Source organism: Lampetra fluviatilis, chromosome 13, assembly GCF_964198595.1.
Source record: "Lampetra fluviatilis chromosome 13, kcLamFluv1.1, whole genome shotgun sequence".
NCBI classification, from domain to species: Eukaryota; Metazoa; Chordata; class Hyperoartia; order Petromyzontiformes; family Petromyzontidae; genus Lampetra; species Lampetra fluviatilis.
In genome coordinates, this window is record NC_136287.1 from 3986295 (window position 1) to 4006837 (window position 20543).

Genomic DNA, 20543 nt, shown 5'->3' on the forward strand with positions numbered 1-20543 from the left:
GACGCACGCATCAGTGAGCAAATAACAACCGATAACGATCGATGCTTCCTTACGATGCCTCCACTTAATCGATGTTTTTCTTCTTTCTGCGTCATCATTGCAAGCGCGACGGAGGGGAATTTCTGGATTGAGGACAACGACAAGCGTGTGGTTTACCGTTTTCGAGAATTATTGCGCTTATAATACCCACACAGCCTCGTTTAACGTGTGGCACCAGCGTGGTAGTTAAATCGAACTGGGTCTGAAGTCTTCCTCATTCGTGCACGAGGTAGGCTCGCCTCTCGCACCCCCTCACTCTGCGTGTTGCACAAGAGCTCCTGCGTGCGTATCAGAAGCTGGACTTGCTCAACCACGGCACACATGTCCCCCACCCACACATCGTCGCTCGACCTTACTCTTTCGAAAAAAAAAGAGAACCAAAGTGTTTCTGCCCCCGCATGACAGGGGGGGTTGTTGGGATGTGGCAATCGACGGCTGTTCCTATATGCGATGAGCAAGCTTGCTTTGTGAGTGTAGAGGCCCTGAGTTTTGGGACGACGTTTAATACGGAATTTTATTTTGCTTTGAGGCTAAAAGTCTGCATAGTTCGTACGTTTATTATATGTGACATTCATTGCACAATTTTACTAATTTGATTGCCTTAGTGCCAGTTGACCAAGGGGCAAACACAAACCAACACTGGGCGGTCAGTGTAGAGGCTACTTAATAATTGATGACATATGCAATATAAAGTACTGTACTGTATATTAAATATATTTGTATATTTTTGAGGAATGGTTTAAACAAGTCAGGTTAATTGTAGAAAAAGAATAATTGTCATGGGTGTATGGAATTCAGTGGGAAGAGGCAGCCCAGCCACGCAAGTGAAAAGTTGGCGTGGTTTTTAGCTTGCAATGTGCATTCACCATTTGGCGTTTATACCATCTCATCACATTTCGTCAGCTTGGACGCCACCATGGCTTGGGTTCTGAGCGTCTACACCTCCTCCTTATTGACTTGCCTCGAGGCGGATTCCGATCACAGCAGTTGGTGCTGCCCACATTTATTGCAGGCCACCGGTGAAAGTAGACCACTTGGAAAGCGGTCAGGTGCTACTTTACGAAGCCTTTTTTGGCCCAAATAAGTCATGCATGCCCACGATCTTCTTGGTTCTTTCGGTAAAGTCACGTAGAATGGAAATAATAAAATAAAATAAAAAAGCATAATAAAAATCATTTTATTATTATTGTATTATATTATGTTTTATTCTTATTATTTTATTATTTCCATTCTACGTGACTTTACCGAAAGAACCAAGAAGATGAATCCCTGCAGTCACGAAAGCTATAAATCGAAATCATGCCCACGATGTGTGGCCGTATCTGTCATGCTACGGGGCTCAAGGCCAGTCCTCATACTGGTTATGACTACGGTTGCATCTGACGTTGCCACCTTTGGGGTACAAAAGAAAACCAGGACATGCCACGATGGGAAGATTAATATATCACAAAACCAGAAGAGGTGAGGGCCACATTGTAAAGACATCGTCTTGAGTGGTGTATAATTCTCCAACTGACGACTGTTAATTGACTTTCAAAGGTCAGCTACGATCCTGGGAAAAATACATAGCAGGTGGCAAACCCAGTTGGATCATCATTAGAAAAATAACGGTAATTGACAACACTGCCAAAGCGACACTGAATTTGCGTTATTGTATACATCATAAGCTTTCTGTTGTTGGTACCCGTAAAATTGGCCTATGCGGTGCTATGATTTCTAATTCGTGTGCTGTGTGGGGAGCAGGTGCGGGAGGGTAACCGGCATCATACCTGGTTGCCTTCCCTTAAACCAATGCTAGCAGAGATGACGATCTGTTTTTTCAAGGTTCAAACTGCAGCTTACCCTTGAATTGTAAAAAAGACACGTAAGAAAGACAAACAAACATGTAAAAATCCCTCAGCCTTTGAGCGTTATGCAAAATAACCCATCAGCATTTCCCGAAGCAGTGCATTGTGGTCCTTGTGTCAGCATCAAAATAAGTTTGAGTCAATGTGACTGACAGACAGGCAGTAGTGATACAACTGTGGACCGTCTTCTTGGTTCTTTCGGTAAAGTCACTTAGAAGGGAAATAATAAAATAATAAAAGTAAAACAATGAAATAACATTTTCTTTTATTTTTCATACATTTTTATTTGATTATGTTTTATTTTTTTGTTTTATTATTTCCCTTCTACATGACTTTACCGAAAGAACCAAGAAGATGAATCCCTGCAGTCACGAAAGCTTTAAATTGAAACTATGGACCGGTTTCAACATTAGGAACTTCTGATGGATTTTTTTGTCATCATGCGCAAACGTTTTTGCGTGGGTTATTTGAAACGCATGGATTTTCCGACCTGCACTTTTATTCTCTCATGATGGGGATTTCTCGTCAAGTACATGTTTTTAACTTTCATTGTAATTGTACCGATAACAAGACAAACACTTGTGTTGCGACCGAAACGTTATGATCTATTATTTTTTCTACCTACGTGACTTTACCGAAAGAACCAAAGAGTAAAGATATGTGTGTATATCAATACTTGTGCATTTGTTTGATATTTTTTTACGTATATAAAAAAAAACAAAGATCCCCCCCTAAAAAGCTCTGTCGACTCATGGAAAGTCTCAGTCGTGTTTATCGTGAGCACTTGTGAGGCTTAAATGGTGACTAATAGTGCGGTAGTGTTGCTCTCGCCATGCCGTCTCTGTATGTCAAGTGCTGGCGTTTCCTCACCCCATACTCAGATATGAATTTACGGTTGGGTTGACCTATGGAAGGCCCAGGACAGGCTCGGACACCACTTGACTTGTATAACACAGGTGGCCGGGTTCATAGTGCAGTGTGTTACCCACTGAAAACATAAAGACCTTGATACAGCAAATCTGGCTGTGACGGTCCCACCTGATGACGGAGACTTGTGTTGCCTCCGACACGTCGTGATTTTTAAATCCTTTATATTAAGTTCACTTGCTTGCTTGCTTGCGCGCTTACGACCGTGCAAATCTTTCTGTCGTTTTTTAACCCACTTCCCGTGATCCAATCGAGCTGACATTTTGCACACAGACTCGTTGTGCGTGACAATTTATTTTCGTGAAATTTTTTTTCCAAAATGTTCCACTTTTTAGGAACATTTTTTTTTCATATTTTATTAAAAATACCAATGTGATAAAAATGAAACTCTTACTCAAGAAAAACAGAAATGAATAATAAAATAAAACCGATGCTACGCATGTAAAGGATTTATAGTGAAAAACTTAGTTTTTACGGGTTAATTTGTATTATTTTATTTTTATTAATTTTAATTATTTTTTTTACCTACGTGACTTTACCGAAAAAACTCAGAGTATAAAGACCTCCCGTATGGACTTAACAGAATGTCGAAGCAAGTCCTGTTAGCCAGGACTTATGAAGGCCGGCACGGCACACGAGGGGGTGGGTGGCCAGGACCACACCCGGCTGCCTTTCTCTCCGTAGTGGCGATGTTCACACACCGCACCAGGTACTCATTTGAGGCTGAGTCAACCTAGAGGAGGCCCTGGACCGGTTCAGATAATCGTCGCTGGTGTTGGCCGTGAGCAGATATCGAACTCGGCCCACCGGGTTCATAGTGCAGCACGCTCACCGCTACACGATCGCTCCCCACGCTACCCACTGCTCACACAAACATGCATACAACAACGATATACTTCCACCATAAAGCCTTTCGCAGAGTTGTTGGGGGCAAGTGTTGTTCGCAAGCTCCTATGAAGGCCAGCAAGGCAAAATAAACGGAAAACACACACTCCCACACGCTTCTTTTACGCAGCTCAGACCCTTGAGTCATGTGTTGACACACGCATCATTCTCGTTGTTAAAATAACCTTTCGGTTCTCTGCTGTATTAGTTGTATTTATTAAGCAGCCTTTTATAACAGCGACTGCTCGTTGTATTTGTTTTATATGTTAAATATCCTTTCATGACAATGACAATTCCATTTTTTTCTGAGGCTAAGCCCCGTGGCCGGATGCAGCTGCATGCGTTGTTTGCGCTGCGGTATCATATTCTGTGTTAAGTTTGTTTTAACGAGATGACCTGAGGTTTCCCTGACGGCAGACTTCAGTGCTTGCCGAACCCCCCCAATTAAGGAGGACAGGCTTGACTACTATCGGCAACATAGCGCAGCTTCTGCGTTTCGGGCTCACTGGCAGAGCGCCACTGTGCTTTGGGGGTGTTTTTAAACAATCGGATGACAGCAGACAGACATGATGCCCCGCTAATTCAAACATGATGCGAGGAAGCACTAGCCACGGGGTAGCTTCGTAGAGTCGTGCTTTCACTTCCCGCTGCGTTGGGGAGGTGCTTTTGGGAACATGTTTGGCTCTAGAGCAGTGGTGCTGTGGTTAGCGCACTGCGCTATGAACCTGGCAAACCTGTGTACTCATTCCCAGCCACGGCTATCTTTGGTGATGAGTGATATCTGAACCGGTCCTAGGCGCCCCGTTCGCCTATCCGCGTTGACCAGTGTGGTGAAGTATGGCCAAACACCCACCATGGCTTGGGGAGGCCTTCCTACAGGAGTGGATTGACAATGAGCTCTAATCTTCTTGGTTCTTTCCGTAAAGTCACGTAGAATGGAAATAATAAAGTAATGAAAATAAAACAATAATATAATATAATAAAATTATAAAATATTATTATATTAAAAAATAATATTAAATAATAAAATAATATTATATAAGAAAATAATGCGACATAATAAAATAATAGAATAAAATAGAATAATTAAATATAATATTTGTATTATTTTATTATTTCCATTCTACGTGACTTTACCGAAAGAACCAAGAAGATGAATCCCTGCAGTCACGAAAGCTTCAAATCGAAATGAGCTCTAAATTATGATAGTTATGGCAGACTTTTCCCAGTTGTGTGGCCAGCGTTATGGATGACCGTGAGTACTGTAGTGTGTTCCATGTTTGTGGATATAAAAACAGGTTGTGCGCACACACTAATCAGATATTTGTTGCGTGGCTTCAGGTTATGCAGTTTTAATAATAATAATGATAATAGCAACAAAATGTTGGTCGCTCCTGAAACTAGATGTATTTTTAGAGCAGGAAAAATTTAACCTTTTACACTCAGGGCAGATCTTGGTATTTATAAAACATCTCATTCAGAGATGGAGGTGACCTGACGATGAACATGTTTTATTTTTAAAAAAGCACAACGAATTACAATCCAAAACACAAACTCGCAATACCAAAGCTGTTCGCTTAAACAAACGCGGATTTTCTTCTTATTTTGGTCAAGTAAGCTGATGAGATAAAAAATACGTATATATACCCATTTATATATTGATAGAGAACACAGTTTTGCTTATACTTTAAATGTGACAATCCCATATCCACATTTCAGAGCCAGGGGAGCAGATGGCCACCAACTTGGCAGCCCACGCTTTTGGTCCACAGGTTATTTTGGATTAATCTGGAGCTTGCAGCAAAGCCTTTATTTGACAAACCCCCGTGTGATCAGTGTGCAGCCTCTGCTTTAATTAAGGCCCTTTTATTTGAGCTATGGTCTGAGATTACGATGCCATTGTTTTGTGTTTCAATAAAATTACGTCGAAATTATAATCAGAACTCTTATTCTTGGTGCTTTCGGTAAAGTCACGTAGATATAAAATAAAACACAAAATTATAAAATTAAAAACAAATTTAATTTAAAACAATAAAGTTAAAAACCCACGACGTTTCGATCGCAACAGAAGCGGTCCTCTTCTCGGCCTGATGAAGACCGCTTGTGTTGCGATCGAAACTTCGTGGGTTTTTTGCTTTTATTATTTTCAATTTATGATAAAAAAAAATATTTAAGTGACTTTACCGAAAGAACCAAGAACATGAATTCTTGCAGTCACGAAAGTTTCAAGTCAAAATTAGAACTCTGTTTTTTGTCTCAAAGTGTTATGTAAATAACACGTATGTTTCAGTTCATCAGCCTATTTATTGCCTTTGAAAACCAATGTTATCCAGTAGCATTTGGATAAATAAGCAAACTCTGAACCTGTTTTTACCTTATGGGTCTCATCAGCAGATTTCAGGCTCGTTCAAATATAGCTCTATGATTTTACTAAGTTCATGTTGACCCATCTGTCCCTTCCTGGAATCAACCGGTAACGCTCGTAATGCTGCCCAGCAGTTATTGGGACAAAAGACCAATTCAAACACTTCATGAAAAATGAGAAAAGTGTGTGTGTGCGGACTAAAAAACAAATACTGTGAAAGTAATAACACATGGCAAATACGTGGTGTGTCAAATCGGCTTCGTGTGTGTATTATTTTACTCAGTGTTTGGGACAGATTGTCCACTCTCTGATGTGCTTTCGGGTTGCGCTTTCGGGTTTTACCACGTTTTGTTTGGCATGATGTCCAACGTTTCATTTCACATGCTGGCAGCTTCTTAAGTAGTAAAATATGAGATCAAATTTTGGCCAGATGAAGACCCCTCTTGGCTGACAACTTGACTGACGAGGACAGGCCAAAGAAATACACTTTGCAACCTCCGAGGCTCCAAGCAAGCTTTACTCTTGCCTGTAGGAGGCCGCATTTTGGACATTTAAATGGCGCGTTGTGGCAACGCAATCAAACGAGCCATGAGTTCATCACGAGGCGTGAAAATCCCCCACCGCGTCTTTAGCAAGCGTATTGTTCTGGTCGGCTTATCCCCCAAATCATCCTGCAGTTTTGCAAATGATTCTCTTGAACACATATTACTGCCGCATCAGATGTCAAAATGACCAGTCCTAACCCACGCCAGCTCTCTCCATGTATGTTTTTATGTTTAGCCAACCATGCTAATCGGAGGCGCTTGTGAAAGACAACAAACTCAACACAAAAAGCAGTTCTTCTTCTTGTATCCATTGACATGTATGTTAGACGACATAGCAGTTGAAGTGGGTGGAGCGGTAATGCCAGAGGTGAGTGCACTGCGCTATGAAACTGGCGGCCTGAGTTTTTATTCCCAGCCACGGGAATCGTGAGCGGTAATGATCTGAACCGGTCCCGAGAGCCGCGCTTCACCAGCCCGCAACTGGGCCAGCGGGGTGGAGTATGATCAGACAGCCCCAATGACCCATGTGGCGTGGGAAGGCCTTCATCGAACGGTGGGCTTGCAAACCGATACGTCGTTCTCTTCAGCAGATTGTTCATTTCATGGTTATAATAATTTGGTCGTATAATGGGAGGTGTTGAGTAGAAAACTGTGAGTCCGTTTTGGGGGGGGGGGGGGGGTTCCTTATCCATTCCTCTTGAGCAGCAGCGTTTCACCTCGTGCGTGCGCGTGTTTTTCTCAAGTGTGTACAGTAGCCAATGCTTTGTAGAGCTACAACTGTCTGGGGTCTCAGTGGCCCCTTTGTTTTATGAGAAAGCAAAAAGAAAGCCACGAGCAGGATGAACACTGGTGCACAGAAGGTGGTCCCAATCTACGCAATATACCGCAAAGCAAATTTGGTGGCAAAATTTGCAGCCGCCCCGGGAAAGGGTGCGTGTACATCTATAGCTTTATTTTATTTATTATTATTATTATTCACTTAATTTTTTATTAGAATTTTTCTATCTACGTGACTTTACCAAAAGAACCAAAGAATACGAAGAATATAGCTTTCGGTTTCTAAAATCTGCTAATGCAACTGTCGGGCTGCATTAATTTTCATCTTCGAGTTCCACACAGACCACCGATGTCTTAACATCCGCTTGTTTATTTTGAACTTCTTTTGCGCGCCGTAAGTAGCTAATCGTGCTAATCGGAGGCACGGGATCGTAATCTAAGGGAAAATGGAAGCAAACTGGTGTCACTTGAAATTCAACACATTCGTAGATAACACTACCCTTGAAAGGGGAAAAAATTGTTTCGTAGTGATTTATTGATATCTGTAAATAAATGTCACCCTGCTGCCGGGTCCAGTCATGGGCTCCTAGCAATAACACCGCCAGTTATAGTCAATATTACATTGCATGGTGAGCAATATATTTTTCGCAGGTAGCTGCCGCTTGCAAAGGTACTGTAGAGGCAAGCAAATTCCTCTCTAAACGACATTAGGATTGGCAGCGACGAGATGTGAAATGTGCTGAATCGAGTGATGTTGCTGCCAAGAGGGAGAGAAAAGAAAACCCAGCTGGCCGATTGAACCAAGGTTTCAATTATTTAGAAGAAGCAGAAGAAAAAAGCAGGTAATTTGAGCCTGGCACACTTTTTCGAATAGATTGCGAGGTCTCATGCGAGGTCTCGTAATCTTACATCACATTTTCCATCCGCCCTATGGCTTTTGATACATGTGGTCAAGCAGGGGGCAGGCAAGAGGAAACGGTCAAAGCCTGCTTATCACCAGTCAAAAGCCAGGCTCAAAAAGAAAGAAAAAAACCCACTTCGTATGTTTGGGCACAAATGTCCTCTGGGACTCTTCCAAGCATTTTGTAACTGCGCCATGACCCCCGGCGCGAGCGCGCGCGAACTACTGAACCCTCTGTCCATGCCACTGCCTGGCGGAGAGGGGGGGGGGCACGCACGCGCACGCGCGCGTACACAACCGAAGCACGCGCACGCGCGCTGGTCCGTGCCAATGCTCGATCTCGTCCCCACCCCTCCCCTCCCCCATTGTTTAGAATAAAACGACGACGACGACGAAGGCAAAGATACCAAACCCCCTGCTCCCACCTCCCCGTATATCCTTAAACAGAGACTGGGGCTAATGCTTGGAAGGATCACCACCGAATTCACGGCATCCCACGAGGACGTGTGGGTGTGTCCAGCACGACGCTTGGCTGTTTTTGTCTCCCCGCTGTTGATGTGTTTTTCTTGTACACGGGGCGCGCCAGGTATTCATTTAAAGGCTGCGTCGACTTAAGGGTGGTGGGGGGGGGAGGTGCTCAGGACTGGTTTTTGGATATTTGCCACTGGCTGTTCTTCCTGAGCTGGAATCGAATTCGGGTCGCCAAATTCATAGCTCGGGATGCGCTTAACCACTACACGACCGCCCCTCCCCACGCACTCACCCACGTGTTTGGAGGACTCGTGGACTGCAACCCAGCCCCCCCAGGGTACAGTGCGTCGTACGGGCAGGCAGTCATCCGCCGACCTGCCCTGACAAGTGCTGGTATTGTAGCATTGTTTTTAAGAGTTCACTGTACTGTATCGTCGTTTATGATGGCACACTCCGCGCCAGTTACGTGTGACTCATTGTAACACAGGGGAAGATATAAATAAGTGGGGTCCGGTAAAGGTGAAACCCCCGCAACGGCTGGGGTTCACCGCACTGCTGGCAGAAGGGCCCCTTTCTCTGAAGGGAGTTCTATAAAAGGTGGCGCCCTCTCTAGAGTGTTAGAGCTGGTCTCAAAGTGTTCTTCACGTGGACATCAGCGTGGGTGTCACCTAAAACAAAGTGGGTATGAAAGTTGCCATTGTAAAAAGGCATTGCACACGTACTGGTCAGGTGGCGCCGTCGTATATGATGGACGGCAACATCACCGCTGGACTCGAAATCCAGGGGGTCACCAGCTCGATGTGTCCGAGCTGGTGACCCCTCTGCCCCTGTCCACCCAGCGGCGTGAATGGGTGCACCACAGTCCCATCGAGCAGATTGTGCGTGGTGGGGTAAAGCGTGCGAGCAGCGTGGTGGAGGATGCACAAATGCCCCTCTCAAGGGGAGGCCCTTGGGACAGCAGTGGCAGCACCTCGACCGTTGACGCCATTTGTCGTCTGTCCAGGGTCCATAATGCTTGTAAAATGTTGTTATACAGGTCAACAGAAATGTGTCCTGTGGGTAAACGGGTACCTGTTATACGAATATGGAATTTCCGACCACAGGCTCAGCAACGTCTTGATTTTGTTTTGATCCCGGTTCAATGCATGTACCTAGAGATAAATCATGAATATCAAAATATGATTTATCATGCATTGTCCGAAATATTACCATTTTTTTTATTTTGCGGCATTGTTATTTACAAACGTATTTTAGTTTTTTTGCTAATTGTGTTTGTGACACCACTGCCAACGCAGCAACAGCACCACCACCAAATGATTGAGCAAGATAAAATAAAACATGCGTCGACGAACCGGTGCTCTGCACTGTCAGGACCCCCCCCCCCCCTCTCGCTGCTGCTGTCCGCTCCCTGCTTGTCTACGGGCCCGTTGACCGTGGCTGATGCCGCGGCGCTGATGTCGGTGTTGTACACCTAGCGACATGAAGTCGGGCCCTGTTGAAAGCGCGCACCGTCCTCGCGGGACGCTCGCAAGGCGCGGCACAGTGCTCCCCTTTGTCCTCGCCTTATAATCATAACATTGTCTCATCATTCCAGTGTCACAGGTGCATCATGTCACGGCCGACGTGCCAGATAGTGACATCTCCTCTCGAGCAGAGACGGCCCCTCTCTGGCCGAGCCGTGTGACTCAGTCGTTTGGGGGGCGTCTTCTTCGTGTCATCGGTGACTCCACCGTCGCGCGATGCGTGACACTCCGTGACACACTCCGTGACACATTCCCGCGAACAATTCGCTTCGGTCAGCCCGCCTCGGTTGAATGTGCTGAGAGCGTTTGGTTTTTGTTTGAACCCACAAGATGAATCACCGGTCTGAGACTGCGCAGCATTGCAATCATTTCCACCCTCGCCTTTTGTAGCTCTCCGACGTGTTGCCGGGTCCCCCCCCCCCCCCCCCTGTGCTGTTCAGCACGGTGTCTTGACGATTTGGCCCACGTGCTGAAGAAGCTCCCCAGCGTGTGGCGCGAAACGTCGGACACCGTGCCGTACAACAACCGCGGTACAACAGACAAGCCATCGGAGAGCCGCACAGCACAACTGCGGAAAAAAACCAAACGCAGTTGCATGACGCCGTGTTTTTGTCTTTGTTTCTCCACCTCCTCGTGACAGATTTTCGAAGACTACCATCACTTTCGACACCACGCCGTGCAGAAACGCTCGCTGAGTCGGCACGAGAGTCTGCACACGAGGCTGCGGCAAGACACAGAGGTAGCAAGCGGGTGGCGTGTGACGGAGGAAATTCGTGGCCTTCACAAGCCCACGCATTTGTACCCAGACGGGAACCCAACGTTAATGAAATGGCTAACTTCGTGAACACTTATTAACAGCGCTCCCCCCCCCACCTCACTGTTGCAGACTCTTACCACAAACACGACTGTGCAGAATCGAGAAAAGAAAATGTGAAATATTGACACGTCCAGTGGACGGTTTTCCCCCAAAGCGCGCACAAATAAATGCAATTAAAGTAATAGACTCGCCGCTACTTGCGTAAATATACCACACGTGCGCGCACTTGGCCAGCACAGCCACGCTCATGATGAATATAAACAAACATGAAAAGTTCGAGCAATAGATCCATTTTCTGCCAACTGTTTAGAGAAAGATCAGCGCGAACTTTTCTCCCTCCAGAAGCAGAGGTAGCGTACACAACGAATAATTTGCCAGGGTCTCATTTCGTACGAGAGGCGAGCTAAAGGCACACCGCCTGAGATTCGAATGTCCGGTTCTGGTCTTTCCAGCGAGAGTCATTGGTAAAAGCCCGTGCTTGTTCGCGTTTAAGTGCCACCTGAGTTGACTGCCTTTTGGGCCAGATTTCCTCTGTGATGCATTGGGCCCACCCACTCGAAATCCTGCCCAACTGGTTTTCCACCACCACCACCACCAACCCCCCACCATAAAGGCAGAAAACATTTTCAAAGGTCGATTAAACAATTTGTTTTCCACTGTACAGGAAACTTTGCGCCATGGCACAGGCAACACGTTGTTATAAGTGATCATGTTTATGATATGTGGTGTTTGTGTGCGTTTTCATCCTTGAAGTACACACCAGCTCAGGATGTATGTATATCTATGCATGTGCAATAGTATGTTTCTGTACGGTCTTTTGAGTCAATGCACTGCTGGGTAGTGGTCTCCCCGCGCCGTGCTGGTGGTGGAGATTATTCTACCGTGGTTCACCTCGCTGGTCCGTGTGGGTTGGTGAAAGTGTGGATCATAGACGCGGGGGCATTGTACGGTACAACAATGGATTTTGCTGCACTGCTAACAATGTAGGCCCCCCGCCGCAGCATATAGCACCTGTTTAATGAACGGTAGTTGCCAATCGGAGTGCGAGCCAGGCTCGACCCCGCTTCAACTTCTGAGTTCTGATGATTCGGCCATCGCAAATTGTCAATGGACTCCGAGTATATACACCGTGTAAGGCAGCCGCTATCGCAATCTTGTCTATAATGTACTGTGCAGTATGTATCAAATAGCGTTGGTCCAGGAAAGCACCTGCAGTGTATTTTAGTTTCTTTCCTGTGAAAATAAAAACCATCTTCACTGGTTACACTTGTATTACTAAAAAATATATATATATACGTTTCATATTTAGTGAAGGAAGAGCCTTTGGAGGTGGATGAGACGGGTGAAAGTTTCAAGTTGATTTAGTTTAACCAGGTGAGAAGTCAGACCAGTACATGGGGCATTCGTCTGCTAGTAGGGAGTGATGATTGCGGTCGACAATCCCAATTGAGTGATGAGACAGGCTCGTGAGATTATGTTGATGTTTGTGGGAATTGCTTTTACACGTGTCTTTGCTATTTATTTTAAAACTCCGTTCTTGGCAGTAGCAAATGACCTACATCGGTGACTACCTTCTCCAGAGCAGTGGTGGACAACCTGTCACCCACGGGCCGAATGCAGCCTATGGAGGCCTTGCTGGTGGCCTGGTCTAAGTGTATTTATCGTGATGCGTGGGTGTCACAATTCGTGCCCAAGCATGCGGTGTCAAGCGTGCGGCCAGCTGAGATGGAGGAGGGATGCTCATGTGGCCCAGTAACTCGTCTGGGTTGTCTATCACTGCTCTGGAGTCTGCCTGATGCGGACCGATGTTCTGCTGGAACTCGAGCCAATCATAAACAGTCTCCTTCAAAAATCTGTCTCCCCACTAAGAAAATATAAACGGTCCAGCAAAATCTGGACCGGTTTCAATGCAGTGTCTGATGATCAGAGTCCGGCTTGCTGGAGTCAATGCTGACGAACTGCCAGATGTTGTAGGCAAGGAACCATCCTTTAAGATCTGGATCCTAGTTCGACAATATCAGAATCGGCGTTCCAGTAAGATGGGATGCTGCCGTGGTATCATCATGGTTATCGCTCTCGACGTGCAATCCAGAGGTTGCCAGTTCACCTGGCACGGGAGTTGAAGCAATTGTGCACGTTTCTTAAATCCCCAGGCATCTGTCCATCCAGCAGTGTAAATGGTAGACCACAATATTCTTAGGTTTTTTTCGGTAAAGTCACGTAGGTAAAACATTAAAATTAATAAAAATAAAATAAAAATCACGACGTTTCAGAGGCAACACAAGCTTCCGTCTTCAGGTGGAACCGTCACAGCCACGACAGCTGTATCAAGTAAATGAGAGATTGCAGGAGCTACCACTCCGTTTATATATATGGTAGACCACAAGTTCGTCAATCGGCAACGCAGGTCGTGTGTGACGGGGTAAAGTCTATTTACTCCCAACTCCTGCAAGATGCCTGACCAGTGCGAAAGGGTCGGGCAAAATAGGCCTCTACAGAGGTGCTCTCGTGAGCTCCCTCTAGTGAAGGCCTTCTCACCAGCAGTGGCACGAGCAAGACGTTGCAGGGCTGCACCTTTACCTTTTCATCAGCGGTGCACCTGAGCGAGAAACCGCAGCGCAGACTGATAAGCCGCAGTCGGCCACGTCGATGCTGGCGCCGTGGCACACGGCAACACTGATCGGCAGTGCGATCTGTTTGGCGGTGGTCGAAAGATCCAGTTGTGGCTGGTTGTGACAAACGGTGCACGCGTGCGAGGATCGCTGTTGTGCCGTTGTTATGAGTTCGACACACGACTGAACAGTTCACAGCGGTCGCCTGTTCTCATTTCATTCGACTTGAATTTGTATCGTTGCCCTCAAACGCTTTTTTAAGGGACGCTGCACTCCAATGTGACCACCAACAACAACAACGACGACGACAAAACCACAACGCACACATTCTCCTTGGCACCATGGGAAAATATCTTCTGATATCTTTTGCGCTCTTGCATTTTGGTGAAAGAAAACGAGTCGATGACAGCGTGGAGGCGTTTGGTGGAATGAGCACGGCGTGAACTTTGCCTGCCCTTGCCACCACCCCCCTGGTCTCACAAAGCCACTTTTGGAACCGTTCCAGATGGAGCTTTCACGGAGCTTTCACGTTTGCCCCGGCCTCCCAGGAGCTACATTCACAGCCACTTGTCAAGCCGACACGCACAGTGTACGCCTTTCATGGTTGACGGGGCAAAAATCATTCTCAATAGGTAACTGTAACGAGCAAATGGCGTTTACACACTTAATCATTAACGATAGCTGTGAGTTTATAAAGCACTGGAGCGTATGTCCCGTTTTTGAGGGGGTTGTTAACTTATTTATTGGTCCGTGGCCCGAACTGCATGCAGCGCAGGTCCTGCGGAGGAAGTTACTTCTCATCCCCACCCACCCACCCCACCCAAGTGTGGAATTTGCATTTTAGCTGCCAAAGTTTTCCAACAGAATCAGAATTCTGTAACACGCGAGCGGCGATTACACCACTCAGTCGCTGTCACGTCACAGCACACATGGCAGGCTGTTCTTGTGAGCACAGTCCCAGGTATTTTTGTTTACGACTCTGAGATAATGCATCGGACTGGATTAACGGCTGCATCCTAGGAGAGGCCGCTGATCGGCCTCTGTGTCAGGGGCCGATCGCTACCACTGAGACGGGTGTGGTCTCCGCAAATGTTTTTATTTTTGTTAAACACAGTTTTTTGTTCCACTTGATTTACCCAGAAAAGCCTCACTGAGTCTCGTGGCTCATTTACAGGAGGGTCCTGTCGAGTTTTTTCGCAGTAGTCGGCAATGATCGCTATGTCGATTCCAAATGAGTAATTTGTGTGATTTTCAAACTTGGAAAATTTTGGACCATGACGCCGGCACACGATGGCCTCCTCTTGCGAATGACGTCACGGGATCTTCAGCGTCCTCTGTGAAGCAGACGGAGCGCAGTTTTTCAATCGATTGACCCCGTAGCATTGATCGGGGCGGCCGCTGGATTTCGAACCACGAACCTCTGCAGCAAGCGGCTTAAGGCGCTGCCGTGAGGCTGTGGTGTCGCTGCCCTTAGTTGCTAAAGCACGGGGCCCAAACCTTCAAACAGCCGCCAACAAATGGCACAATCAAGGTCGTAATAGATGGAAGAGTTCACGCGTTTCTCGACTTGAGCAGTCTCGTAAGACTTTTGACTCTTAAACAACTTTTATTGCCGCCAGCAGCAACAGCACTGGAGGCGATTCCGATATGAAATTCACAGTCACCAGGAAAACAAATAAAACCAACGCTTTAAATCCACGCGCTGTGACGCTAAAAGCACCGTGCACAACACGAAAGAAAAGCCACGTGGTGGTGGTGGTGGTCATCTCGCACGCCACGGTGACGAGCGAGCGCTTCAGAAGGTGAACACGAGGGTGCCGTCCACGCTGGCACAGAGGGATTTTCCGGCTCCCCAGCGTTCGAAGAAGACGTGCACGTCACCGACACGTGTGTGTGGTACGCGTGAGCGCGGGAACGTCGACGATGGGAGAGAATCCTGGAGTCGAGCAGTGAAGGAGCAAAAGCGTGTGCAAGACGTGACGTCACAATAAAGTGAAGGATCTAGCCCCGCCCCCCCACCACCACCACCACCCTCCCCTTTCCCACCCAGTGATGCCCCTGGGGTTTGTCGGCGTTGTTGTTGTTGGGCTCCAGTTCACTTGGCCCCAGGACATCCCGCCGCGTTTCCTTCTCTCCTCTCTCTCATCTTTCCCTCTTCTCTGTGTCATGTTTCCCTCTCCTGACCCCCCCCCCCTCTTACCCCCCCCCCCCCCGCTTTTGCCCCCCAATGTACAGGGTGATCAATCAAGAAGTCTTGTGACCCCCATTTAATTCTCTATTAAGTCGGGTTTATTTTAAGTTGGGTTTATTTAAAGCAGATATTAGAAACATTTTAGGGGTCAATTAATTGGGGGGAGGGTCACAATACCTCTGGACCACCCTGTACAGCAGTTCTATTCATTTCTCTAAAGCGTATTGAAGTACAGTTGTGTTGAGACCCAATTTTTGTGTTGTTGTTCATAGAGATTTTATTAATAATTTTAATTTGTATAGCATCTGAATTAAGAAGAAACTGGATATAAGTAGATCTTGTTTATAATGAGCACAGTTCTGATATACACACTTACACTACACTGGAGTGGGGAAGGCGGATGGCATCTCCCTGATACGAACACAATATTCCTGATATAAGCACGGCCTTACTCCCAAAAGGTGTGCTTATATCAGGCTTCTGCTGTATTATTGCATGCATCTCAAGATGCTGTGCACGGCAACCAGACGAGAGGGAACATTGCTTACGGAGAGAGGCAACAACGTAAAGGCGAAATCAAGACGAGGGATTGGCAGGTTGAGCAAGGGGGCGTGGCACGACCTTCAGGCCTTTTCAACCATTGTTACCCTCCTACCCAGACGGTCGATAGTGCATAATTATCAAAACAAACTCTATAAACTAAAAACTATTTTAGATTTTACCAGGTAAGGCCCGCTGAGCTATGTAGCTCTTCGTCAGAAGCGACCTGGCCACAATTGATAGCTCAACAAAGTGGCTTGTCACGTCGAAATTCATAGCAGCCAAGTAACTCTGAACGAAATTTTCTAAATGTGGAAGGAAAAACCGGAGGCCTTGGAGAAAAATCAACGCGACCACAGGGAGAACATGCAAACTCCAAATATAAAGGCATCATCAGGGCTCGGATTGACCCCATGACTTCCTGTATACCAGGTGAGGTAGTTAACATTTTACCACCACGGTGCCCAGACTCAACAGATCCACCAAGAACACTGGCTTAAAAATAAAAATATGTGCTATGAAGAAGGGACCATTGCCAAAAACGCCACCTATTATGTACTTTTTCCTTATAAGGCACCAGTGTTATTGACGAATTTGTTGAGTTTTTATTTGTGCTTGTGCAGTGCTGCTGCCGACGCATCAGCAGTATCACCACCACCGGATAATTTGTTTAATGTTGATGCGTAGTTACCGAGGTATTTGGCTTATACAACGAGAAGTGGAATGAGAGCTGTGATGATGCGGATGTGGGTAGAAGGGCACGAAAAGATTTTGACATTTGAAGAAGAATGTTATTATCGGCCGTAATTATTTAACTGCAAAGGAGAGAAGGAAGGTCTGGAGAGGGCATCGGCAGTGCTGCCAACCATGGGGACAGCTTCGCGAACAGCACTGGTAGCAAGCAGAGGAGAAGGAGCGACCTCCCGCAGCCTTCTCGACGTTGACTTTGTGTTTTTGCTCACCGACTTCTTCTTTTCCTGCGAGCAGGTGAGCTGGGTGGAGCAGCAGGTGGTGAAGGTGAGGCGGAGGAAGGAGGTTGTGACGGAGCCGACGGACCCTGAATATGCAGAGCAGTGGTACCTGGTGAGAGGCTCACCGCTCCTCACCCCCCCACACCCCCCCCACACCCCACACCCCCCCCCCTCATGCACTTCAGCTCACCCCCACTTGCCCCTCTCACCCCACTCGCCCCACTCGCCCCACTCGCCCCACCCGCCCCACCCGCCCCACCCGCCCCACCCGCCCCACCAGCACCACCAGTGCATGCCTCCATCCGGCAATAGGCATTGACAATATTGCTGCAGAGCTTTTCGCGATTGTGCTGTGTCGCTCTCGGATGCGTGCTTGGGTTGCGTGGCGCTTTGTTTGCCATGGGAGCTTGTTCAGAAACTAAGCGAAATGTCCAACAGTCCTGAACTCGGTTCCTGAAGAAGCTCCGAGGATGTGGAGCGAATCGTCGGGCATGCCGAAGGAACGACGCGCGGTAACCAAGAAAAACAAAACCACATTGGACAACTGGGCATTGGCTCTGCTCCATCCTCCCATCCCTGACGCATCACGCAAGATGCTCAGCTATCAGAGTCACAGGTGCGCTGTGCTTGCACAGGAAGTCGCCGAGTGTGGATTAGTGTTTCAAGGAGGAACAAAAGGAAACGGCTGTCACTAACAGCTGTCCTGGCCATCACGGGTTGGCATTAACTTGCCTTTTCAACCGCACAATAGAAGTGCTCCTCCACTCGCGGTCAGGTGTTGGCAATGGATTAATATTCATGACAATGAGCCTGCGTCTGCATGCACGCAAGTTTATACTGCATTGGCTTCGCCTGTGTTTCAGTTGTGTTTTGTGTGTGTGTGTGCACGTGCGTAAAAAAGACAAAGACAAAGATCCCCCGTATAGCCTTAACAAACTGTAGGGGCAAGTGCTGTTAGCGAGCACCTATAAAGGCCGGCACGGCACACGAGGGGGTGGATGGCCAACACCACGCCCGGCCAACACCACGCCCGGCCGCCTTTGTCTCCCTAGCAGCGATGTTTAAACATCGCACCAGGTACTCATTTGAGACTGAGTCGACCTAGGGGAGGCCCAGGACCGGTTCAGATAATCGTCACTGATGTTGGCCGTGAGCGGGAATCGAACCCGGGTCGCCAGGTTTGTAGCGCAGCACACTAACCGCTACACTACCGCTCCCCACATGTGCACGTGCGTACACACACACCACATATGCACGTGCGTACACACACACCACATATGCACGTGCGTACACACACACCACATGTGCACGTGCGTACACACACACCACATATGCACGTGCGTACACACACACCACATATGCACGTGCGTACACACACACCACATATGCACGTGCGCACACACACACCACATATGCACGTGCGTACACACACACCACATGTGCACGTGCGTACACACACACCACATATGCACGTGCGTACACACACACCACATATGCACGTGCGTACACACACACCACATATGCACGTGCGCACACACACACCACATATGCACGTGCGTACACACACACCACATATGCACGTGCGCACACACACACCACATATGCACGTGCGCACACACACACCACATGTGCACGTGCGCACACACACACCACATATGCACGTGCGCACACACACACCACATATGCACGTGCGCACACACACACCACATGTGCACGTGCGCACACACACACCACATATGCACGTGCGCACACACACACCACATATGCACGTGCGCACACACACACCACATATGCACGTGCGTACACACACACCACATATGCACGTGCGTACACACACCACATATGCACGTGCGTACACACACACCACATATGCACGTGCGTACACACACACACAAGACAATTGTCATTCAACTGCTGCATTAGATCCTCCCCACACCGTGCGGGTCGTGGGAGTTTGTTGACCATGCTTCACCATGCTGGTCAGTGTGGTTTGGTGAAGACAAGGCACAGAGGACATTGGAGCATAGTATAGTAAGAATGCCCTCTCCTGACAACGAACCCCCGCGGAAGCCTATAGCACCTGTTTCGTGCACGGTGGTCACCCATCCAAGCACAATCTGGGCTCAACTCTGCTAAACTTCTGATATCTGACAAGATCGCGTGCATTCCTGGTGATTAGGTCATAGACCTATTTTTTTTTTACAAGCTAACCTTTTTAAAACGTGAATAATTGTGCAATTGGAAACAACTCTGGCTGTCTGTGGCCAATGGTGACGACTGAGCAACCCTGTGGCCCGTGCTGACTCAGGAGCATGAGATATATAATTGTAAATACGGTAGAAATATTTTTTAATTAATCGTTTCAGCACTGATACACTTGGGATTTTTAAATTGACTTGGCATGTGCGTGAGATTGAAGTACTGATTAGTGCGGAGCAGTGACCCATTGGTTAAACCGTGCGCTACAATCCCAGCAACTTGTGTTTGAATCCCGGCCACGAATAAGAACATCAGCGGCGAGCGGCATCCTAGCCTGAATAAAGGCTGCCTGTGTGTGGACGTTAACGCTGGCGGCGAGATGTACGTACACGTATGTTGAACTTCTTCCGCACCGTGCGTAGCCAACTTGTCTAATCGGAGGTGTGGGGGGTGGGAAGGACAACAACAGAGATGAAGGTTTCGATTTAAAGCTTTCGTGACTGCAGGGATTCATCTTCTTGGTTCTTTCGGTAAAGTCACGTAGAATGGAAATAATAAAATAAGAAAAATAAAACATAATAAAATAAATTCTCACGACGTTTCGGCCACAACGCAAGCAGTCTCGACAGACCTGTTCTCCACCTGAGAACGGCTGCTTGCGTTGTGGCCGAAACGTCGTGAGAATTTATTTGATTGTTTTATTTTTATTATTTTATTATTTCTATTCTACGTGACTTTACCGAAAGAACCAAGAAGAGAGATGAAGGTGGCTGGCCGTGGTCTCGGCCACAATGCCCCCCCCCCCACTTCCCAAAAAAAACCTGTGCTTGCAGATTGCCCTTGTACCTGCCACCGGTCAGGCGGAACGAACATTTACAGTTTGTTTTGCGAGTACGTACATGATCGTGCGGTGGTTGCACGTGCGCCCGTGTG

General features: G+C 47.2%; 1 protein-coding gene across 1 annotated transcript in view; it reads left to right on the top strand.

The window, feature by feature from the left end:
- LOC144935438 (furin-like) overlaps nt 1–20543 on the top strand; it is a 53457-nt gene that overhangs the window by 10523 nt on the left and 22391 nt on the right. Inside the window, exons 2-3 of the mRNA XM_078862072.1 lie at nt 10921–11019; nt 17428–17523. Of these exons, the coding sequence (XP_078718198.1) occupies nt 10921–11019; nt 17428–17523 (195 nt within the window). The remainder of the gene's footprint in view (nt 1–10920; nt 11020–17427; nt 17524–20543) is intronic.